The sequence below is a fragment of the Patiria miniata genome, unplaced genomic scaffold, assembly GCF_015706575.1.
Source record: "Patiria miniata isolate m_02_andy unplaced genomic scaffold, ASM1570657v1 HiC_scaffold_13, whole genome shotgun sequence".
Lineage (NCBI taxonomy): Eukaryota > Metazoa > Echinodermata > Asteroidea > Valvatida > Asterinidae > Patiria > Patiria miniata.
In genome coordinates, this window is record NW_024037051.1 from 13,226,155 (window position 1) to 13,251,491 (window position 25,337).

Sequence of the window (25,337 nt, forward strand, 5' to 3'; positions counted from 1 at the left end):
GACAAATGAAGAGCTATGGTGAAAGAGCATTCGCATGTGGAGGCCTTAGACTTTGGAACACTCTCCCACTGTTACCGCGCTCAATGGCTGATCTGGAATTGTTTAAGAAATGCCTTAAAACACACCTCTTTGAAAATAGTTTCCAATAGACTGCTCAGACTACATGTACTTGTTTATGAATTGTCAAGTACATTGAGAGCTCCTACGGTCCTGAAATGGGCTATAGAACAACGTGTTATTATGAATTATTATTAAAATGAAAACCAGGGTACATGGAAAAACAGAACAGATTCACTATTCTTGTGCTTGCGAAAATGCAATTTACACCATAAAGTTAAAGAGCTCATCACTGTCCACACTTTTGAACAGCAAGTTCCGAGATTTATATTTTGGGGTTGGGTTTCTTTAACGAGTACCTGTGGGTTTTTTTTCAATCAGGTACCCGATTTCTGTACTATCCGTAAATGCACACCCCTATTTCCTGGCAGTTCTCTATTTTACTTCCTTGTGAATATCCCTTTTCCTTCTTTCTTTCCTCGTGAGTATCCAGTGACCATTCACCCCTCGTCCAGTCAGAGCTCTTTGTCTTCACCACTGACCCTTCTTTTTGTTCCTCTGTCTTTTCTTCAGTGAGTATCGGTGACGATGAGATGCTGCCCACCGTCATGCAGGAGTTTCCCTTTCTGCACGTCTCGCCCCAGACGGCCCACGACATGTGGGCCAAGCAGATGCGACAGATGGAGCAGCTGACCAAGATGGGCCTGGATCAGAAATACAAGAAGACCAAGACCCAGCTCAAGGTAAATGGGCTTCCATGCACGTATCCTCCCTCATTAATCATGAAAAAAAAATTTGAAAGGTGCAAACTATAAGCCACTGCACAGCTGTGTGCTGAGCGAAAAGTCATTTGAGGCCGTTTGCTCAGCATTTAGCTTATAAGATATTCCCGTGTGCGGTGAATTTTTGCTGAGAATGCTGCCTTGTGAGGCCATGAGGCTATCCTATTTGATTTTTGTTTCGCCTTGCTAGGCGAAAAACTCACCATGTGCGGTCAACCTGAGCTACGTGCTGAGCTAAAAAGATTAACTAGCCAATGAAATCATGTACTCTGTACACGTGATTTTAAGATATTTTTGTGCGAATCTACCAAAGCCTGCTGGTGTTTGTCCCCGTTTTTTAAATCACGTGACCGACTAATGAATAATGTGCTTTCATTGGCTAGTTAATCTTTTTAGCTCAGCACTTAGCTAAGGTTGACCGCACACGTTGAGTTTTTCGCCTCACGGTCTCGCGAGGTAGAAAATTCAGCAAAAATTCACCGCACATGGTCATATTTTGTGAGCTACCTGCTGAGCAAACGGCCTTGACTGACTCTTTGCTACACACGTAGCTCTCTTGTGCAGCGGGCTTATAGCGCCATTGCCCACTGTGCGCCTATTAAGCAAAAGTATTTGTCTCACATGCATAAGTGTAATTCAGAATAATATTCCAGGTTTGATTCCTTTTTGTCCCTTTCAGATGGAGGATGCAGAGAGACGGCAGGAGACCCTTCTCAAAATCATGAAGAAAGAGCTAGGCCACAACCAGAGGATGGTTAGTCTCATGTGCAACCCTCTTTAATAAGCAAGACTTAAATTGCAAGACAAAGGGTCTCACCTTGAATCTATCAAGTTATCTCTGGTATTAGGCCCCCTGGTAGGAGGGGAGCAAGGAATTGACAGTTTTAGAGGCGGGAGAAAAACCCCTGATAACATTTCTGCGGAAAATTCACGTTGGCTCCGGCAGGATTCAGACCCTGGTCACAGTGATGGAAGGCGAGGCACGTATGTTCATAGTGTATTGCCTGTGTAGTCACTTAATTCACTTATGGACTTACGTGCTGCACATGCGCAGTGTGAGACATCCACTAGTCTTTGCATGTTGCGACATTTTACCAACAAACTCTGGCGCTACGGTGGCATAAAATGCTCATATGAGTTTTCTGAAAGTTATACCCCGCAAATATATACTCAAACTAAGTTTCAAATAAAACTCACCATATAATCAACCGGGCTACTTTTTTTTTAAAGGAATATTCGTTGCCTTTTTTTGCCATGACAATTGACCGTGCATTTATTGCATAAGGAGCAAATCAATAATTGTGAAAAGAAACAAAAACCATAGCTCCCTATTTGTCACCTGGAAGGGAACATTGACATTGCTGGCTTCACTTCCATAGGTCTCACTTATTCCTAAAATCTCAGATTTTTAAGAGAAAAAAAAAAAATACCGTTATCAATGAAAATCACTGCTTGAGAAAAGACGACTACGTCATTTGAATAGGGAGCATCAATAGAACTATTGAAACAAAAATTAGAGTAAGAAAGACTGAATCTGTCATGCCGCGTTGAAGCCTGATAAAGGAACAAAGGCTGATGACGTCGAGTGGGATACCTGGGCACAGTAGGTAAACTATTTGTGGAAGGCACAAACATATGTGGAGGAGAGTACCACTTCACAAACTGTATCCTTCATGTAATATTTTTTAAATTGTTATTTAAATCAGTCTTCCGGTGATAAAATAAATCAGCTTATTGTTTGCTTTCGTAAAAAGTACCCGGATGATTGCAATATGATTTCAGTAAGAGTACACTGATGAGGACAGTATTATTTTTTATATTATCTTCATCCGGGCATTTTAATATATCACTGGTTCCCGCTCAGTCGAGAGCTTAGAAAGTCACAGCTGTCAGCCAGTGAAAAGAGCGTAGTGCGCGGTACCGTCCCAAGAGCACGCAGGGTCAACAACCACAAATGGTAACTGGAGCGGCGTGAAATTTGCTTCGCTAAGCAAAGAATAGTTTCACGAAATGTTTAGAAATCTATTTCTTGCGGATCAATTGCAGCCTGATATAAATTATAATATTGGATAACGTTCTTTTTTCGGGGGACACAAGAATATATAGCACTCGCTATAACAATATTGCCAGGCGGCTGATCCTGCAGGCTCGGTGGTCAAACGGTGAGACGTTTGCACTAGAAAGCAGGAGGTCATGGGTTCGAGTCTGGAGGTAACACACTGAGTATACAGTGTTTATACTTGTAAAGGGCAAAACCTAATAATGAATATTGCACTCCTCAATATTGTTGCAGCTCGTGCAATATTTTCCTGTATCCCCCTCAAAGCCATCCAACATTATGTAATTATCACCCTTTTTTTCTGTAGCGAGAGATCAAAGAAAGGAGGACTAATGAGCGAGCCATGCAGGGTCGTGTTCAGGAGCAGCGGCAGGTGAATGCCCGTGCCAGACGGTACTATGATGAGTTCCAGCTGCGGGCCAAGTCACGCATGGTCAAGAGACGCACCAGGGAAGAACAGGTCAGTGTCCACTTCCTATTAATTATTTATGGGCCATTCTATACATTTAGGGACCTAAGTGTGCCATTTGTCCTGTCCCTATTACCTTGGTACTTTGTAATTTTGCCATTCTAGTATCATTAAGATTAAGAACTACTTCAAATCGTCGGTTGCACCACGAACCAACGTATCCCATTTTTTTGTGTTATGAGAAAAACTGATTTAAAGTTGGTCATATTTTTGTAGGCTCATTCCTCTAAACTACCTGTGTAAGAATTCAAGCTGTTTCGTTTTTGCCAGTAAGTTAAAGATTAAACTTTATTGTATGCGATCCATGTGCCTCTGAGTTGCAAGATACACGTCACTTTGTGAAACAGATTTTTGTCATGTTTATCGTATTTCATACAACAGGCGTAATAGTGGCCATGTGCCAGATACGGGCATACCGGTACGTCAGTTCGTGAAACGCTAAATTCACACTTTTCATGTCGATGCTCCTTGGTGACGTCATAGCACTATAGGAATAAACCCTTGTGAGGATGAGCATTTTGATGAAATAAAAGCGTTTATGACAAAAACTAAATTTGGCCAGAAAAATTTAGATACGCCGGTTCGTGGTGCGACCGACAAAACAATTTTATTTTATTTGTTCGGTAGGTTTTTTGCTATGCATAATCACTCTTGAAGGGTGACTGCATTAAGGATTGCTTCAGAATGAATACATTGTAGGTGTCAGATGTAGGACAGGAAAAATATTATCAAACATTTATAGAATGGCCCTGATAAACGCTCCATCTTGAACAACTGGTAAAATGATGTTGTCTCTGAGCAGATGAAAAGCAATTGCAGTAAATTGTCCTGCTAAGGGACAATGACATCAAATTGTTCTAGAACCAAATATTCCCCCAATAAGATCGCAGTTGCCGAGTGGTGTTGTATATGAACTCTGTAATTTTCTCTGAGAAGATGAGATGTGATTGCAGTAAAGTGTCCTGCTAAGGGACAATGACATCAAACTGTTCTAGAGCCAAATGTCACCCGAATAAGACTGCAGTAGCCAAGTGGTGTTGTATATGAAATATGTAATTTTCTTTGAGAAGAAGAGATGTAAATACAGTAAAGTGTCTTGCTAAGGGACAATGGCATCAAACTTTTCTAGAACCAGATTTTGCCTGTATAAGGCCATTTCTAAATGATGTTGTGTTTGAACTGTGCAATTAGTCCAAGCAATTTACCATTGAACGTTCAAATGTTACCAAAAACATTCTATTTTCAAGTTTAAAATTTAAACAGCTGACTGTATCTTGTCTCCTTTTGTGAGCAGATTTTCAAGAAGCTCTTCGAAGATGGGCTGAACATCCAGAAGGCTCGCATCAGTGACCTGAGGAAGTATGCACGGGAGAAACGTGAGGAGTCAGCGCAGCGACAGCAAGATGAGATAGACTCACTAGAGAACTAGTATCCTTATGATATAACATTCAGTAGCATTGCAATATACACACGATATCATTAGAATACTATGCATGCTATCTTTCAAATATTGCACACACCGTTACATTAATAGAGGACGCATTTTTTTACCAGTTTTGAGAGCCTCTTAGACGGGACGTACAGTGTGTGCCTGCTGGCGTTTGTTTATGGTGTAAATCGAGGACACACACGTGCAAGATCATCGATGACTTGAACTATTGCCAAAATTTTGCGAGTTGGCCACGCCCCTAAGACAACCCTTTGGAATTTTTGTACCCTAGGTTTTGTTTGTCTCAGATGTTGCGCGTTTCGCGTCCGTTTGTATATCATGTAATTGGACAATATTTCACAAGCTGCGTTGACGTGATTCTAACGCGATTCTACCGCGATAGGTCAATTGAGGACAGGAACCAAAACGAGGACTGCTTCGGTTAGAAATGTGTACAAAACCAATGAGAGCTGTTGCAAAAAAGTATAAACAAAGGAAAAGGGAAGAGGAACAATAGAAAATCCTCAATTTACACCATAAACAAACGTACTGGTTCGCGCACGAGAGACGGAAAGTACGCAGAACTAACTTTATTCTGAATGTACACAAAGCCATAGCGTCCTCCCGTAAGCGTCAGGTGTCCTCAGCAATGTGTTCAAATGTCACTCCAAGCAGTCTCCCCCAACCCTCCCTTTCCTACCATTGAGGGCGTACTTGTGCACAGAGCCTATACATTGCATGTAGTGTTCAGCTATACTATTTGTAGTGTTGGTCAAATACCAACCTGAATTCAAATGCTGGACGTAATGTACTTCTTCACTTCTTTCGGACCTGTAGTTCTTGTGAGTCCATTTAGTCACTAGTCAGCTATTTATAAATTTGGGTGGCATGGGTGGCTTGTGCGTAAAGCGCTCGCCTCTCACCAAGGTGACCACGGTTCGAATCCTGGCCGTGGATCGCATGTGAGTAGAGTTGTGCGTTGGTTCTCTCCTGTGCCACAAGGTTTTTTCTAAAGGCCCTCCGGTTTTCCTCCGTCCGGAAAAATCAAACACTTTCGATCTCAGGCTGTGCTCCGTGGTCATATATGGGTCGACGTGGCCGGCAGCCATAGGCGCCTTCACGTGCCAGCGGCCCGACCACGTTGTAGCCGCGTCCTTCGCAATTCAGCATACCAGCTGCCAGTAAGGATGATTAGCCTCCCAAATTATTATTATTATTATTATTATTATTATTTAGATACTTGTTAACTTTTGGTTCAGCCCAACATGAGTCTGAACTGATAAAAAAAAAAACCCAAAAAACCTCCGCTCGCCCTCCCTCGATCATACTAAAAAGCGTCAACACAGCGTCAACACACTCCAAAGCGTCAACACAGCGTCAACACATCCAAAATGTATTAAAAGTGACAAAAGCAGTTTGTAACCCATATAGTATGGTCAGAAACAAGATTTTGGCTTAAAATTAATAGGTTAAACGTCTGAAAATTGCGATTTTCAGTTCCAGAAAATTGGCTCTCCGTACCGCTCCGAAATTGGCCGCCATGTTGCCTCAGTGGCAGTGCGGACCATACCATTATGCTAAAGGGTGATAGCGTTGTACAATAAACCAACAGAGAGGGCGCGGCCGACCAATACCAAAAGATGTCCATTTCAATAAAGTAAATGAAACATAAACACAACTCACAAAATAATGATCCACCACTCCGATCCTCAGTCCTCACAGATCTGGTATCCCTCTGTTGTTTATGACAAGATAATGTCATTACCTACACACCCCTGCTAACAATGGTGTAGTCCAAGCTTTGTGCGAAGTCAAGATGGCGGACAACGGCCGTGCAAGTGAAAGGTCATTTTTTCGCGTGAAAATACTATATTTTTAACAACGAAATGGAAACTCAAACCAATGGAAATTCTCTTTTATTCTATGCTTTACAATTATATACCATTTTTGTTAATTCAGAATGTGTTTTGGATGTGTTGACGGTGTGTTGACGCTTCTGTCATGTGTTGACGCTGTGTTGACGCTTTTTAGTGCGACCCCTCGTGCCTCCAGTAGATCAGTACATGTATCACACGTAGGCAAACTTTGCTAGATACGCACCAGAATTTGTTGGTTCTACATTTCCTTAACCTCTGTTGCTCCAGCTATCGCAATCAGTTCAGTATGCTTGCAGAGGCCATTGCCAAGGAGAGATATGAGCTGCAGACGAGGGACAAAGCACAAACAAAGGTGAGCACTTGCTAAGTGTGTCCTCTGATAGCTAGCCAATTTTGTTATTAATTATTATGATAAGGATTGAATTTTTCTGATAATGAAACCATTCCTCAAACAAGAAAGCTGTAGAGAGAAGACAATGAGAAGAAATGACAGTTTTAGAGGCGGGAGGAAAACCCCAGAAGAATATTCTTCGGGAAAACCCATGGAATCAGGTAGGGATTGAAAACCCAATCCACATGTGGTCCGGGCAGGAATCGAACCTAGGTCACAGAGATGGAAGGCGAGGAAAGCTAACCTGACTCCCCTGACTCAAACGTAAAGGGGTCAAGCTAGTGAACCATTTTCTCTCGCAGTTACTGCTGTGGTTGGAAAGATGAAGTTTTGCTGTAAATATATCAGAAGCAAAACCAACGGCAACTTTTCCGTAACTGTTGTTGACTTTGCTCCTCTTCATAAGAGGAGCACAGTCAAAAACAGCTGGAGTGCCGTGGCCTAATGGTCTGGAGCACTGAATTTGTGGTCCACGGGGTAATTCTGCAGGTTGTGGGTTCGAGTCCAATCCGGGGTTATACATGTAGTGTGCGTGCCCTTGAGCAAGGTGCTTTGTCATTCATTGCTTCTGTCCACCCAGGAGTAGATGGGTACCTGTGAGGGCAGTGTTGGTGTTCCTAAGAGAGCAATAAAAAATGGAACATTCGCAACGATCCAATGAGAATAACACCTGTTTTCAATGGAAATATATACCATTCCATATTGGAACACCTTTCGAAAAAAAAACAGGTGCTTCCACAGTGGAACGTTTAGCAATGCAAACCCATGGAGCAGTTTGCTCTACCTTGGAACATCTGGGGAACATAGCATGCTCCCCCGTGGTTTAAGATTCTGGATGGGAAAAGCTGTGTTCCACGCAAAACGTCCTGAAACCAAAAGATATTGTCCAAGTTGAAACACTGCCTTTTGTTCATGCCCTTTTTTTTGGGCTTTGCTTTGCCTTAGGTTATGGAGGGGATGAAGAGAGACATGAGGCGGAAGATGGAACGAGAGGTCCGGGACTTCCAGGAGCAGATGTACCGAGACGAAGACACGGAGTACTTCAGGCAGCTGGAGGCAGACAGGATGAGACGGGAGCTACAGATGGCAACCTACAAGACCACGATTTAAACGAAGGACCTTCCAGAAAAATGATTGAGAAGCATGATGATGTTTAGATGGTCGCCGATTGAACAAGTGGTGTTGGTCAAGACCATTACTTGAAAGGCTTTCAAGAAAATGATCTAGAAGCTGGAGGTCTTTCAGATGTACAGAGAGTTGCATTTAATAACATGGAAGCTTTCAATGAAATTCTACCAGACATGATTTGGGGAGTCTCCAAAAAAATGAATTGGAAACAGAATGTTATGACTTCCAGGAGCAGATGTACCAAGATGAGGACAGGCAGCTGGAAGCAGAGAGAATGAGACGGGAGATACAGATGTCAACCTACAAGACAACAATTTAATTGAAGGACCTTCAAGAACAAGTTATCGGAGGGACGAGGTCTGTGATTACCAGGAGCAGCTGTATTGAGATGAGGAGAGCTACTGATCGCATCCCATAAGGCATTTATTTTGGGAAGGCCTTCAAGAAAATTATTTAGAACTGTGGTTTTACCAGGAAAAGGTTCAGATTGTTGCAGGTCCAACAAGTGGTATCCTACAAGACGGTGGTTTGACAGCCCTGCAAGAAAATGATTTAGAAGGTTAAAGGGAATATACAACATATGCAAACATCGAAAAATAAAACTACCAAGTTTTTATGAAATACCTTACTAGGATGTTGGTAAATGACAGTCTCGAGCATCTTGTAAAATTATGGCACCTGGTGTGAAGTCATTTTCAAGACAATGGTATTTTTGTATACATTTCCAACGGTGGTCGGCCGACCACCGTTGGAAAAACCTAACTATTTTTCAACTGCTGCTCCAAATTTACCATTTATTTTCAGTCCAAATTTTGTTTGCTATTGGTTACATGTTCATGAACAGGTGCAGGCCAGCTAGACTGGTTCCCTTGCCTTACAATTTTCCATCATCTATAAATTGATCCAGTTTATCTTTTGTGGAGTCAGGGAACCAGACTACTTGAACATTTTTGTTTTTCTTGGTTTTTCCAACCTTTTCGAACACAAAACTTCAAAAATGTCAGTGTAACAATATTTGATCTATTATACTAACCCCTCAAATAGTTCATTACTGAAAATTACAGCAAAAGCCAATGATGTACATTCCCTTTAAGGTCCATTAGATGATAACACAGATGGTTGTGTAATGAGTAAGGTGGAAGTTGATTAAAGAGCCTTCGCGAAATGACCTGATATTCAAACGTCTTGCAGGTGCCCCTGCTAATTGCAAATCCAACAAGTGGTTTATCCTACAAAACAGTGATTTGCAGGCCCTCTAGCATGTCTAGAAAATGATTTGGAAGCTGAAGGTCCTTCAGGAGATGCACAGGTGGTTTAAGACTAAATAAGACGGCTACAAATGTTTTCATACAAGACAATGGAGCCTTTAGGCCACTCAACATTGATTTTTTAGGTTTTTATCACCGCCCGCGTTGATTTTCACTCCCGCCCCGATTTTGTTTATATTTTATATTTTTTTCTAAAAGTGTGTTTTTTTCCTGAAAAAAAGTTTATTTTCCAGACAAGTTTCTCACCAAATCCACAGGTACAGTCGCATGATTTGCACGCAAACCTTGTGCACGACATACTGAGCACATCGCACGAATTCATAGTGCTATAATGCATACGTCATCGTATAGTCAAGAACCATGACGAGTGCGTGTTTTGTACAGTGCTCGTGGTTGTAAAGTTTTTAAAGGTCAAAGTTTGACATCTAGCTGGCATGGCAAGGGTAGGCCAATTGTTGCGTTGTTTGTTTGAACACTCGGTCAACTGTAAACCTAGTCTGCTATAAGCTGTGAGGTTCATTACCCTTTCTTAATTCTAGATACAAACCCCAGGTAATTAAAGGGAATATACATCATTTGCTTTTGCTGTAGTTTTCAGAAATGGATGGAATTGGGGGGTTGGAAATATATAGCAAATATAGTTACACTGACTTTTTTGAGGTTTTGGGATCGAAAATGCTATAAAAGCCAAGAAAAACAATCCTTTTCCTGTAGTCTGGTTCCCTGACTCCATTTAAGAAGAAACAGAGCAGTTTACATATATTGGGGAATTGTAAGGTCAGGGAACCAGTCTAGCTGGCTTGTACCCGTTCATAGGTGTGTAATCGATTGCAAACAAGTGCGATGGTCAACTGGGGCCAGTATTTGAAAAAAAAGCCAGTTTTTTCCAACGCTGATCAGCCGATCAACGTTGGAAATTGATACAAAAATACCATTTTTCTTGAAAATGACAGTATACCAGGTGCCATGATTTTACAGGATGCTTTACACTGTCATTCACTAACAGTCCAGCAAGGTATTTCAAAATGATTTGGTAGTTTTATTTTTTGATGTTTGCAAATGTTGTATTTTCCCTTTAAACAGCTGACTGGTACTTAATTATTTTCATGTTTGTTGTGTCTTCTTTAGATTTATCTGACGTTTTTTTGGCTCAATCTTTTCATGTAAACTGCCTTTGCTGAAATTACACGAACTTTTGCAGTGATGAAAACCTAAAAAAATAATGTTGATTGTCCTTTACAGACATGATTAACGAGCATGGATTCTTCTCAGCGAAGTACTGATTTTTGAGTAAGGGAAAAGCTACAAATGTATTTAATTGTACAAATATTTCATGTAAACTGCCTTTGCTGTAATTACACGAACTTTTGCAATTTGTTTGTCGTTCAGTGATTGCATGGTTCAAACTCTGCACCTGTAAAATGCAGGACTGGAGTAATGAAATAAATGAAAATGTAAGAAGAGAGTTCGTAACTTCTGTGTTTTAATTTGGTAATGGCAAATGTGTTTGGTAGTTAGTCAAAAAACGGATCTTAATATCACCCTTTTTGCCGGCTTCCATTGGTCGATACCGAGACCAACGCGAAGTCCGTGCCGACTCGGTCAAGGGCGGATCCAGGGGGGGGGGGGGGGGGGGCCTAAGGGGGCCATGGCCCCATGGCCCCCCAAAACGAAACCCATTTTTTAATTTTTTATGTGACATCGCAATAAAGGCAGGCACTGAGTACACCACCATCTTTTCCTCAAAAAAACATTGGTTAAAGTGGTCAGAAATTGCCTCAGATCGCACCACAGAGCATCTAGAATCCAAAAAATTTTCGGGGCCCTTAAGCGGGCCCCGAACCCCACGCCGTAATTTTTTGACCCACTTTTTTTTTGGGGGGGGGGGACCAATTTTTTTTGTTTTTGCCCCCCCCCCCAAAAAAATTGTGTTCTGGATCCGCCCTTGGACTCGGTCTCGACCTGCGTGACTCGGGAATCGAGCAAAATTACCACAAATCACTTATTTTGAAGACGATCCTCATGAGCATGGGCGTCGCGAAGGATTTTGGGTCAACTCGTACCCGAGTTAACTCGTACCCGAGTCAACTCGTACTCGAGTCAACTCGTACCCGAGTCAACTCGTACCCAAGTAAACTCGTACCCAGGTTAACTCGTACCCAGGTTAACTCGTACCCGAGTCAACTCGTACCCGGGTCAACTCGCACCCAGGTCAACTCGTACTCCCCTCCTTTTTTAGTTTGGAAGTACGGATGGATGGTTAACAAAACTTCCGATTTTACCCTCAAAAACGGCAACTGAGAAATAGTAGTTACGCCGCCAGAAATACAAATAAAGTTCAAGGATTAGTTGAAGGCGGTGGTATCAAATGTTGATCACAATCTGGATGAAAAGGGAAAATGTACCATTCATCGGCAAGGGCTTCATCGCGAACGGACGGGTACCGCGCGGAGAACATTTTCAAAACGGCATCAGTGTGGTACTCGCGAGTCGACGGAGCCCTCACTGATAAACGGTAAATTTCACTTTTCATCCAGATCATCAGATGTGTTATTTTAAAATTTGTGTAGTATTTTCTCTTAGTAATGATGTTTTGTCTTTCTTTTTTCAGAGATCTTGGATCACTGAGATTGCGGAGTGACTGGGCGAACTGCTACGTCTTTTTTTTTTGTTCGGTCGAACGTGTTTTAAGGGCATAGTTTTCTTTTTACGAATTTAGTATTTAAGACCTTTATTTTTTTTAAAAGAAAGCTGCTATTAAAAAATGAATTTTGTAATGTAAAAGTAATATTTTTCAACGTTCACTCACTCCATTTTTGGCATCATTTTTTGAATAAAAACTGCACATGGCACAAATCTCTTTGGGAAGATTGGGGGCCCTGAAAGTACAAATCTGAAGAGAAAATATATTACAGGAAACTTAAAAGAGTCACACGGACATCGTTATTTAATTTATAATGATTCTTTAATATGTTGGTCATTTTTTGTACAATTAGTTCGGTAAATGTCGTAAAAAAATCTTGTGCAGCTTAAATAAAATTTCTGCGATAAGTTCAACTAGAATATTATTTTGGTAACAGAAATGTAGGATTTTTAATTATTTCGTCACCGACACCACGAAGTAACACCCATCTACATACCAGTAAAAACTAGCAATCGGAGAAAACGGCAACTAAAGTTGAACGCCTTCTAAAACAACACTTTCCGTCAAAACGACAGAGTATTTTCAGTTGGGTTTCTCGTTGTGGACACTTGATGATATGAATTTATTAAATCTGCTGTTTTTCACTCGTTTGTGTATTAAATAAACAAGAAATAAGAGAAAAAAGATGAGTGTTAGTTCGTGAAACCGAAAAAGCTGCGAAACTGTAAATTTTCGTTTTCACGAAGTAACACTCTCCAATGTATTCAACACGAGGAAAGTGCAACTTCAGGTCAGCGTGCGCGCGCTCATACGACTTGTTACAAGAAGAGTGTTACTTCGTGAAAACGTTTTTGCTCACTTATGAGCAGAGTGTGCGCCATGCATTGCAATGGAAAATGGAACTTGAGTGTTACTTCGTGAAAACGAAAATTGTCACTTTTGCGCAAAAGTTGCCATGGATACTTAGCGTAATTATCAAAGTAAAGCTCTTGAAGCTTTGAAACTTTGTGCAATGGTAGGCCTTGATGAATAATGTTTAAAAATCAAAAAAACTGAAAATCGAAAAAATATGCTTTAACACGGTAGAGTGTTACTTCGTGGTGTCGGTGACGATTTGTTTACATTTGAGGCATCAAGGAAGTAAACACGATAAAGGAAAATGGTGGCTCGTTTCATTCAGAGATGCTCTTTCTATAAGTTTTAGGGGACCAATTTGTTAGTTGATCCTTGGGTGTGAAAGATTATTTGACATTAGCAAATTGTAATTCAAGTGCAAGAGAAAGTGTTATCATCTTAAACAAAACTGAGCTAATCGGGTTTCGTCCTCGAAACTTGACATCCGATTCGATTCATCATGAACTGTGTGACAGACCATCCGATCGATCGGTTTGAGCAGCAGAAAATGGTTCATCGGAAAACCACAGGATCATCTGTAATATAAAAATAAAATAAATTGATAAAAGCATGCATACTTTGGCCGATGAGTGCGCGCACAGGCCCGGCAAAAACGATGTCACCGTGCACGGACGACCACGTGGACCGGCGAGTGCGCGCACGGGCCCGGCAAAAACGATGTCACAGACTGTGCACGGTACGACCACGTTGACCAGCGAGTGCGCGCACAGGCTCGGCACAAACGATGTCACCGTGCACGGACAACCGGCCATATCCCTCCGATCTTCCGTTCGTTTCACCATGGAGCTATAAACACATGGTTTCACTGATTTTCTTTTCGAAAATAGGCAACTATTTGAGCTGCGGGTACGAGTTGACTCGGGTACGAGTCAACTCGGGTACGACTTGACTCGGGTACGAGTAGACTGGGGTACGACTTGACTCGGGTACGACCTAACTCGGGTACGACTTGACTTGGGTGTCAATTTTGGGGTACGAGTTGACTCGGGTACGAGTTAACTCGGGTACGAGTTGACCCATTTCCTCGCGAAGGGGGGCAAGCGCCCCCCCCCCCCCCCCCCCGGAAAAGCAAAATAAAAAAGTCATATTGGTGTAAATTTAATGGGGTGGGGCCGGGGGGGGGGGGCAAAATGTCCCTGCACCCCCTTTGAAACTGATAAATCGAGAATATGTTGAGAAATACAGGAACTATTTTGGGAAAATATGTTTTGCCTCCTCCCTAGAAAAAAATCCTGGCGACGCCCATGTTCATGAGCAAGAGCGATACAGTCGAGGCGGTGCAGAAGAAATGCATGTGCGGCATACAGCTGGCTTTGTCGAAACGTGCATCCTTTCCAGACCGTTGACTTGCCTTACTTGACATGTTGTAGTACATGTACGTTTTTATTTCCGTTCATCAAATAAGAGAAAAACTGTGAGGTTTTAGCAGTACCCCCGTAGTTCCAATATATATATGCATCTATATGTAAGAGTATGAAGCCCGGGAAGGGACAGGGTGGAATTTTTTTTTTGTAATTTGCTTATTCGTTCCCACTAATTGCTAACTCGTTCCCATTACTAATTCGTTCGCACGAATTACTAACTCGTTCGCACGAATTGCTGTTTCGTTCACACGAATTGCTATTTCGTTCGCACAAATTGCTAAATTGTTACCACGAATTGCTATTTCGTTCGCACAATTTCCTGGGAACGAATTGCTAACTCGTGCATCCGGGAACGCGTTAGTAATTTTTGGGAACGAGTTGGTAATTCGTGGGAACGAATTAGCAATTCGTGGGAACGAATTAGCAATTCGTGCGAACGAAATAGCAATTCGTGCGAACGAAATAGTAATTCGTGCGAACGAGTTAGCAAGTCGTGCGCACGAATTAGGAATTCGTTCGAACGAATTAGCAATTCGTGCGAACGAATTAGCAATTCGTGGGAACGAATTACCAAATTACAAAAAAAAATTCCACCCTGTCCCTGGCGGGCTTCATATAAGTGCAAGTTTTACTCGGCCTCCGAGAAAATTGCTCCTGAAAGGATCCGAGACCGCGGTCTCCCGCGGCGCCAAAATCGCTCCACGTCCGTAGAAAAATGTGGAGGGTGTCTTCCGCCGGGTCGTCCTAATTTTCCCGTACGGACCGGCGATCCGTTTCGTCGATTTTTCGTGACTGCGTTTTGCACAAGAATTTGCCGTCGTGTGCGCTTTCACGTTAACTGCCTGGCCGCCCTCTGTGCTGGCTTTTCTTCGAGTGAAGACTGTGCGTGTCAGCGGCTTCAGCGTAGGGGTTCCGTTTACGTGTTCTACTTGGATGTTCTACAAAAGTGTTCACCAAACAGTAGAATGGGGTGACCTTGGCAAAATATTTGTTCTCCATGGTGCGTGGCCCTATTGTTTCCTATGCTTTGCTTGCCGACCCTGCGCTGAGTGCAACGAATACTCAGAAGGACTACACATTAGTATGCCTACGCGGTCTGACCAATCGAAAGTTTTCACGGTGTACTTCCGGGCTCTGCGTAAAACCGTCGATGGCAACGCGTACTGCAGCCTGCTCCACACCCTGGAAACATAGGCGTAGCCAAGGGGGGGGGGGGGGGGGGCCAAGGGGGGGGGGGGGCCATGCCCCCCCCCCCCCCTGCTGTAAAAAAAATGACATTTTACCAAAACCCGATGTTAATTACGAGTCAATACGAGTATGTGTATTTGATTGTCCGAAAATCATGTGATGCCTTTTTCTCTAAAAAAAGAAAGAAAAAGTCTTATAAACTTTTGCTCAAATAATTCAGGGGAAAGGGGCCAGAAATGGCCTCAGATTGCACCACAGAGCATGTAGAATCAAAAATTTCCAGGGGCCCTTAAGCGGGGCCCCGGACCCCATGCCGTATTAAACACGTTCTTGACCAAGTTGAATAAAACTTATGGAAAATTCTTAATACTGTATACGATGTAAACTCAGGCAAAACAAAGGAATACCAAAAACATATAAGGTCGAATAAGAAGAAAAATATGTTTTTCGTCCAGGTTTTTGAAAAAAGGAGGAAAAGGGGCTTTATATTTTTTATTTTTTATTTTCTTTTCAAGATGGCCGCCATTTTAAAATTTCCTGCAACCGTTGGTGTTTCCAAAGTTCAAAGACACTTTTAAAAAGAAAGACAAGTCGGACAAGAGAACCGAACATATTTATAGTGTCATTTAGAGTTGTATTGGTATTGGTATTTATTTTCCGATGAGTAGGTGACTAGTGTTTTGTGTTTGTTTACTGAATTTTTTCAAAAGTAAAAAATAATTTTAAAAAATCCAGGCGGCCACCAAAAAGGAAGCGGGTGGGGACGAGAAACATGTTTTTGTTTTTTTACTTTGCCGAAGGCAAAAGAAAAATGTATTTTCCCAATTAACAAAGTCCACTAGACATTTCCAAAGCAGGCAACAACTTGTTCGCTGGTGATCTGGGGGGTGTGGGGCGTGGGGCACCTTTTTTCCCCTTTAAAAAATAAAAGCAAGATGTAGAGAGGGAGAGAGACCCAAACAGAGAAGAAAGGGAAGGTAGAGACACAATTGATACGGCAGTTCACGTCAAACTGTAGCCTGCTAGGATTAGTTGCACACAAGACAACAATTATTATAGGGGGTCTGTCATACTTTTAGCTTTAAGAAAATAAAAAAGTGACGGGATCAAGAACTGCAACAAGACATCGCATGGCGACGAAACCTATGCTAGTATGTTGTACATTACACAGGAAAATGCACCCAGACCTCTCTATAGCATGCTGGACGCACGGCGGACAAGCCTTTGGAATTGGTGTCTATCAGGGGGGGGGGGGGGGGGGGGGGAACTTGAACATTGCACATGTCTTAAAGTCATGGACGTCAATCCTGGGAAGGGGACATGTCCCCCCCCCCCCCCCCCCACTTTTTGAAGGGTGGGGGACACAATATCAAATGTCCCCCCCCTCCGAACCCAACGCCTTTAGCTGAGAATATAATAGGCCTAGCTTATTCAATGACTTCAACCTCGAAAATAATGTTTAAATAATATTATGAACTTTCGCTAAGAAAATACTGGTTAAAGTAAATTGGCGCAGATCGCAGCACAGAGCATCTACAGAATCAAACTTTTTGGGGGGACGCGACCCAAAGCCTAGCTCAGAATAGCTGATTCAATGACTCCAACATCGAAAATGATGTTTAAATTATTTTCTTTTGCTAAGAAAATATTGGTTAAAGTGGTCAGAAATGGCTTCAGATCACACCACAGAGCATCTAGAATTCAATTTCGCGCTCGCATTAGTTCTGATCCAGGTATGTCCCCCCACTTTTGAGAAGCGATTCACGCCCCTGCTAAAAGTTGGGGTATCGTATCGTTTGTCCCACCCACTTTTTTCATCCCCGAATACATCTTGTAGAGTACAGTTTGATTTTAGAAGTTTCAGGATAGCTGATTCAATGACTCCAAACTCGATGTTTAATTGATGATCTTTTACGAAATAAATATGGGTTAAAGTGGTTAGATATTGCCTGAGATCGCACCATGTAGAACATCTAGAATCCAAAATTTTCCGGGGCCCTTAAGCGGACCCCTGACCCCACGCCACGCATTACTTTTCGTTACTCCCCTCTTTGGCCTTCAGCGTAGGCGACACAACTTGCCTTCACCACTTGCTGCTGGTTACATTTCACACATATATACCCTTTTTGGACAATCCTAGTTCCGCCCCTGGTTGGGGTTTGTACAGGCCGGTCGCACTTGGCCCCCCCCCCCCTGCTCCAAATTCCTGGCTACGCCTGTGCCTGGAAACAAGGTTGGGTCGCACAGAGTGCTGTTGCTTCCAATCATGGCTGATGTTGTGAGTTCGTTGCCCGTCAGCCACGTATAATTCGTGGCGTGTTATAATTTTGGGGCCCTGTTTTGGGATCAAGGAAGGCTCAATGTAATTACTTTAAATATTGCGATCTTTGAACTACGGGTACATTGGGTTGTATTGGAATAACAAAGAGTGCCTTCATGTAAATAATAATATCCATTGGCGGTTGTTAGCTGTTACTGTTAGGTCTTGCTTTATTAATGGTTGAACCAACTGGAAAAAAAAAAGTTGCATCGACTTTTCCTCACATGTGTCGAAAATTATCTTTTGCTCAAAACAATTGGTTTTAGTGGTCAGAAATTGTCTTAGATCGCACCACAGAAATTGCTTTTCTATAACTGCATGTCTTCTCAACTAAATCCCCCATTTACATTGAACTCCCCACACTTTCAACCCCAACACAAATACGCCCTACCCGATCTATGATCGGGTAAATCAGCTTGTGTATATTAAAAGTGACTCGTGACTTGGAATCCGGGACTCGAATTAACTTTGTGACTCGAACTCGGACTCGAACTGCATGACTCGGGATCAAGGTGGCTCGGACTCGGACTCGATGTTTGGTAACTCGAATACAAGTAGGCCTACATAACATGTAAAACTTAAAGACAGATTTTGAGGGATCTTGGAATTTCGAAGAACACTACATGATATGCGCCAGCAGGATATTTAAGAAAATACTTTTTTTTTTTGAGTTATGGATGGTTTCCCTTTATAATCGAGAAAGTAAACGTATTTGTACAAACGTACAGTCATTCTTGCCTGACTGCCACAAACAGTAGGAAAACTACGGCCCGTGGAGCTAGGCCATCACGTAGCTGATTGGTCAGTGGTCACGGCCGCTGTTTGTGCATATAGTGGCCCCCATAGTAAAGGATGCATGACACTGGAAACACTGAACTCGGTGACCTGCTGCGGCGGACCGGCCACTGTGGTTTTACACTGAAGGCCGGGACCTTATTCACTTTGGTTGAGGCATCAGGCACGTACGGTACCTTTCACTCAGAATGTCGACGGTAAGTAATTATAGATTCTTCCTTGTGTGGCAGCCTGGAGTACTCCACTGTAGTTGATGTTTTTGTTTACATACATTTCTAAATTACTATAGTATATAGTAGCCCTGTCATTCCTGGGCGGAACCTGTTTTATTCAGCGTTTGAATACGAACACGAGTTACTGCTAGTCCAGCAGCTGGAGTTATTTTGGCCTCATCGTCAACTGCATGTTATTATGTGTGGGCGGGATTAAGTTTTGCGATAAGTTACGTACCGTTCAACGCTCCATATCTCAAGAACCATTGCAGTTTAAAGTTTGTTCTCAAAAGTGGGAGACATTATATCACCCACGTACTCTATTAGCCTTTCGCCCTCACTAGACGCCCATATACTGTACATCTGGCTGATTTACCCGATCATAGATCGGGTAGGCCGTATTTGTGTTGGGGTTGAAAATGTGGGGAGTTAAATGTAAATGGGGGATTGAGTTGAGAAGATGCATGCAGTTATAGAAAAGCAATTTCTGTGGCGCTATCTGAGGCAATTTCTGACCACGATAGTAAAACCACTGTATTGTTTGAACAACTTAAAGATCATCTTTTAAACATCATTTTCGAGTTTGGAGTCATTGAATCAGCTATTCTGAGCAAAAGAATATTATATAGTAGCTACAATTTTTATTCGGGGAAAAAAGTGGGGGGGGGGGGGACCAAACGAGTCCAGAGAGGCCAGAGAGGCCACATAGCCTAAAGCTTATTCTCGATCGTAACCCCATCTAAAAACACGTTTAAATTGTGCAGCAGCAGGATTCCAGTCAAATCAGTGAGTTTGGCGGTTTTGAGACATCATGTTTCATTGAAAAAAACTTTTTCATTTTGCCGACGCACATGGCTACGGCGACGCGCGCGCATACCAGAAACCGGAGACTTGTTTTGGCCTAAGGGCATATGCACTTCTGCCGGGCACACAATGGCTACTTTTCAACCACCAAGAACACACGTTTAATCGTTCAATTTTATTTGTCTTTACGTTCAAATGTAGAATGTAGAAGAAAGAGTTAAAAAGATAGTCGTAGAACAACTTGGCGTTGACGAAGCAGAGGTGAGTAAAGTATCGGATTTTATGTTATATACAATTTCAAAACGTTTCAGTGTTAAATCAAATTCCCGTAAACATTATCTTTTTATCGGTAATAGCATATTTATATTGTCGGGAAAATATCCTTAAAGGTTTTAACCTTCAGATTATATACATTTGACTGCATTGGTTTTTTTTTGGTTTTTTTTCGTTTTTAGGTTTTTTCTTTTTAGGTTGTGTGTTGTTTTTGTTTTTAGGTTTGGGTTTTGGGCTTTTTTGGGGGGGGGGGCTCTGTTTTGCTTGCTTTGCTTTGTTTTGTTTTAGCTTGGCTGAATTTATTGTACATGTATTTCATTTATTAAATATTTATTTATTTATCTATTTTTAAAATTTGTTGTTGTTGGGGTTTGTTTTGGGAGGGGGGGGGGGGGGTGTGGGTCGTTATTCCGTACTCTGCAATGAAACCATCCATTACTTGAACGTTCACATTTTTTTTCAAAATGCATATTGTTATACGGGGCCCTGAATCAGACTTTCCCCGTTCAAACATAGGATTAACATGATTAAATGAAGATTAAAGGTCCTGTGGCTTTTTGCGACCGAACAGGAAAAACCCCACTTGTCCATCCAACCCCCTCCCCCATCCACCCGCGTAACTTGAATGCCCACCTTAGCAATTCCCAACATAAAATACATGTACGTTTGTTGCTAGAAAAAATCCATGATCTACGGGGTTGATAATTTGGTTACAACTCTGTGTTCCGACACCCCTATGTTCCATCAATTCAACCTATGTTTCGACACCCCTGTTCCGACTCCCCTATGTTTCGACACCCTTGTGTTTCGACAGTACCCCTATGTTCCGACTACTCAACCTTTGTTCCGACACCTCTTTGTTCCGACATCCCTATGTTCCGACTGCACATATTCTTATGCCTAAACCTAACCCTAACCCTAACCCTAACCCTGACCCTAAGCCTCACCGGGAGTAACACAATCTTATGTGCAGGTTGTCGGAACATAGGGGTGTCGGAACATAGGTTGAGTAGTCGGAACATAGGGGTGTCGGAACATAGACGTATCGGAACATAGTGGTGTCGGAACATAGAGCAGTCACCGATAATTTGAACGTCCAAAGTCATAAACGGCCTGTGTTTCTTAAACCAGGTAAAGAATGAAGCCAGTTTCGTGGAAGACTTAGGAGCAGACAGTTTGGACACTGTAGAGTTGGTGATGGCGATGGAGGAAGAATTCGGTAGGTCAAGAATATGAATATTTATGATGTACTTTAACTGAGGAGTAAAGTTTAAGCATTTTAGTGAGGGCGCTCTACGCCAGAGGTCTATTGTAACTTCGGTCCTTCTCATTCATGCTTTCGCTGGTACCCCCGCCCTGCAAACAGGACGCTGGGATACTCACAGATGATGAACTTCACAGAATCTTGTGAAGGAAGTGGCCTATGACCTATGTATAAAGTATCTGGCTGCAGCCGTTCAAGACCACAGTTAGACAATGTGCGCAAATGCTATCCGAAAACTTCCCATAGAACTTTGAGCGTCGCATAATGCTATCCGACCGTTCGTGATACGAAACGGAGCCTGAGCGAGTGACGGGAATTGTAAATTTACAACACAAATAAGTTTTACAGAATTTCCTACATTATTACGCTTTTCAACGAGAAAAAAAACATCTCTAAACTGGAATAAAAGAGTAATGAATCAGTCTTAACGGCCGTTTCAAACCTTGCAGAGTCAAGACCTTGATGACGCGCCGGTCACTTGTGACGTAAAATCCAACCAATCAGAGCGTGAATTCATCAGAGTATCCCAGCGTCCTGTTTGCTGGGCGGGGGGTACGAGCGAAATTCATGCTTTGCTCGATTTAACTCCTATAGTAGTTTTTTAAATCTTTATCTTGTTCTGGTACTGCTTGTTTTGGGTGTTTTGTGTGCGTTTGATGTAAGTCGACGTGCAACATCATCGATGAATTGAGGACAAGAACCAAATCGAGAACGACCTCGATTAGAAAACGTGAACAAAACCAATGAGAGCTGTTACAAAAAGTTAGAGTATAAATAAAGGAAAAGGGAAGAGGAACGACAGAAAATCCTCGATTTACACCATAAACAAACGTGATTATGTAAACACCGGCAATCGTGGACCTGTAGGACAAAAGGGTTAGGACACAAACAATACGTCCACGATTGACCGATAGTTCCACGATTGAAATTCGTGTACAAATCCAATGATAGCTGTTGCTAAAAAGTTTAAGTACAAACAAAGGAATGAGGATTAGGGACAATAGGGGGTCCACGATCGTTGGTGTTTACAAAGATGTATGTGTGTTTGTGTGTTTTTGTCATTTCATGACCTCGACTTACCTGGATGAATAATGACCCTTGTTTCCAGGTACGGAAATTCCCGACGAGGAGGCCGAAAAGATAACAACTGTTCAAGGATGTATTGATTATATTAACGGTAAGGTCTCGTAGTTGTAGTAAATTAACTTACATGATAATCATGGGCGTCGCCAGGATTTTTTCTAGAGGGGGGCAAAACAATTTTTTGCCAAAAAAGGCTTGTATTTCTCAACACATTCTCGATTTATCAGTTTTAGAGGGGGGCAGGGACATTCCCCCCCCCCCCCCCCCAACTCATTAAATTTACACCACTTTGTCTTCGCGCCTCTTTTTCTTTTCTTTTTTTCTTCCTTTTTTCTTCCTTTTTTTTTTTTTTTTTTTTTTTGCTTTTCCAGGGGGGGGGGGGGGGGGCAAGTGCCCCCCTTGCCCCCCCCCCCCCCCTCGCGACGCCCATGATGATAATCAAACTGGATTTGTAATTGTGACCAACCATATTTTTGGTTTGGGTTTTTAGTGTAATTTCTTTTCTTCGGTTTAGTAAGAAATACCTGGCTACGTCGATATAACAGTGACTCGGTTGGCAGACCCTTTCCTTCAAGTTTGAATTCAACTCAAACAAGTCGAGAACCGAAAGTTAATATGACTGTTGAGAAGGTTTTTAACTTTGAGTTACACTTCATAAAATATAATCCTCAATTTTTTTTTTATCCACATCTGCAGCAGCACTGAACTAATAGCCACCTCTACCTGTGCGGTGATTACGTATCCAGCGTGCCTGATAGCTGATCGCGGCGTCCCATACGGCCTATGAAACATTGTGATCGTTTAATTTTGGTTGTTTGTGTTTCTGTGAAGATTAAAAAACCCATGTAGAACCTATAATAATTATGTTTTTGTTGAAGTAGAGTTTTTGGTGAGTTTACGAGGAATGATGGGTCCAGTCCGGGGATTTGGTTAATCAGTAAAGGACGGCGTAAATTTAAGTTTTCCCGGCTATTTTAAAACGTTTATCATTCGAACTCGCCGTTTCTAATATTCAAGCTCGTCCATCAACATCGATTTAGTGCACTTCCAATGTTTAATTTCGTCTTGTTGTCAGACAATTTCAAATTCAGTTCAAACAAATTCAAACAACAAGCACACGTTTTCGTCCCGGAGCCATTCGATTTCGTCTTGTCAACGCCAAACCTTGTTATTCAGAAATCAAATTCGTCTAGTTTTTATAAGACGAATTCGATCTCTGAATGCTGCCATTCGGCAACAGCTTAGACGAATTTGATCTGTAATGACGAATATTATCGACTCGGTGATTAAAGAGGGTGACCAAACTTTTAAATGGAATGGTAAATGACTAAATCGGGTTTGTTAAAAGAGTGTCCATTTTTTCTCGGACGAAATTGAATCTTACAGTTGGTGAATTTGAATACAACATGTTTTAAAATGGCCAAACAGTGTGCGCATGTGGCGAAATGGCTGAATGTACCATATTTATAGAGCAAGGTAATCGACACGCCTTCGCCACTCACATGACAGTCTGTGCCGAGGAAATGTCGTCGTGTCGTGGGTGACGTACATTACCTTGGTTGCCAGCGGCGGTGGAACGGGTTTGAAACTGGGGGGGGGGGGGGGGGGGGGGGGGGGGGGGCTTCACCAAAAAGGGGCACATGCAAACCCGTGCTGAAAATAATGTCGACACGTTTTTTTCACCGGACACTTGTCCTCCGTAAAATCAAATAAGGGGGGGGGGGGACCATCTTCCAACATAGGGGGCGCTCTTCAAAACCAATGACAACTGGCTATTTTAAAAAACTACTCCATATTTCTTATATTTAGTTATTCCACATTTTTTTATTGCAATTGATTACTCACCTGTGAACGGGTACAAGCCAGCTAAATTGATACTCTGACCGTACAATTCCCCAAGTCTATCAATTGCTCCATTATTTTCATCTTAATTGGGGTCAGGGAACCAGACTACAAGAATATAATTGGTTTTCTTGGTTTTTCCAGCATCTACAAGCCAAAAAACGTGAAACAAGTCAGTTTAACAGTATTTGCTAAAACATACAAATCCTCCAAATGCACTTATTTCTGAAAATTGCAGCAAAAGCCAATGTTGTACATTCCCTTTAATTGTTCGCTGGTGTTATGGTGGGCATTCATCTAGTGATAAGCTCCCCAAGAAGCTTGAGATAAGAGAGGGTTAAAATCCTGGTACGGGCTTTGGGGAACACCCGAATATAGGTTATTCGAGTGTTCTGGTATAAGAGGATTTACGGCATGGTTTACATGTAATAAGCCCGCAGGCACGCAACTTTCCTCGGATCAGCTGATTTCCTCGTGTTTCACTGCGCACTTATGCCATACAAAACTCAACAACAAAAAACTGTATAAAGTCTTATACAGATTGGATTTTCCTCATTTTTAGTTTCTTGCTTATTTGCATGCCTCACATGTACCTGTAAAAGATTTTGTCATTTTGTGAAAACACCGTCGGGTTGAAGCCAGTTGTAATATCACTTTACTAGGTTATTCTCATTTATTATCGGTCCGTTGCTGGATAATTGTAAATGTTCCTATATACTTTTGTTAAATTATGCTTTGCTGATTCAAAGCTGTACTACCTGGTGTTATTTTGATAATTGTGTCCTTTTACTGTAAATATACTTGCTTAGCAGTAGGCCCCTGCAGCCTCGTTTTTAGCGTGCGTCTTTATTACACAGTCTTATGGTGTCCTGGGACTCAGAATAGGGGGCAATGGTATCTCGCAATTCGGTCTTTAGAAATCACAGTACCCCAGGAGTGAAACGCTATTGAGATTTCCAAGTGCGGATCCAGAAAATAATTTTGACGGGGGGCCAAATTTTTTTTTTGTGTCCCCAAAAAGTGGGTCAAAAAATTACGGCGTGGGGTTTGGGGCCCGCTTAAGGGCCCGAATATTTTTTGGATTCTCGATGCTCTGTGGTGCGATCTGAGGCAATTTCTGACCACTTTAGCCATTGTTTTTTTGAGGAAAAGATGGTGGTGTACTCATTGCCT

The 25,337-nt window shown here is 42.1% G+C and overlaps 2 protein-coding genes across 2 annotated transcripts in view; both read left to right on the forward strand.

Moving 5' to 3' along the window:
* Positions 1-8,328, forward strand: part of LOC119721595 (centrosomal protein of 95 kDa-like) — a 30,702-nt gene extending 22,374 nt beyond the window's left edge. Inside the window, exons 16-21 of the mRNA XM_038191674.1 lie at positions 631-800; positions 1,519-1,593; positions 3,206-3,358; positions 4,662-4,795; positions 6,941-7,025; positions 8,010-8,328. Coding sequence (XP_038047602.1) covers positions 631-800; positions 1,519-1,593; positions 3,206-3,358; positions 4,662-4,795; positions 6,941-7,025; positions 8,010-8,174 — 782 coding nt within the window. The 3' untranslated portion in view covers positions 8,175-8,328. The remainder of the gene's footprint in view (positions 1-630; positions 801-1,518; positions 1,594-3,205; positions 3,359-4,661; positions 4,796-6,940; positions 7,026-8,009) is intronic.
* Positions 8,329-18,762: 10,434 nt separating this feature from the next.
* Positions 18,763-23,180, forward strand: LOC119721343 (acyl carrier protein). Its single transcript, XM_038191377.1, has 5 exons — positions 18,763-18,883; positions 19,904-19,963; positions 21,107-21,194; positions 22,348-22,416; positions 23,019-23,180. The coding sequence occupies exons 1-5, from the start codon at positions 18,875-18,877 to the stop codon at positions 23,030-23,032; spliced, it is 240 nt and encodes a 79-aa protein (XP_038047305.1). The 5' UTR covers positions 18,763-18,874; the 3' UTR covers positions 23,033-23,180.
* The last annotated feature ends 2,157 nt before the right edge of the window (positions 23,181-25,337 follow it).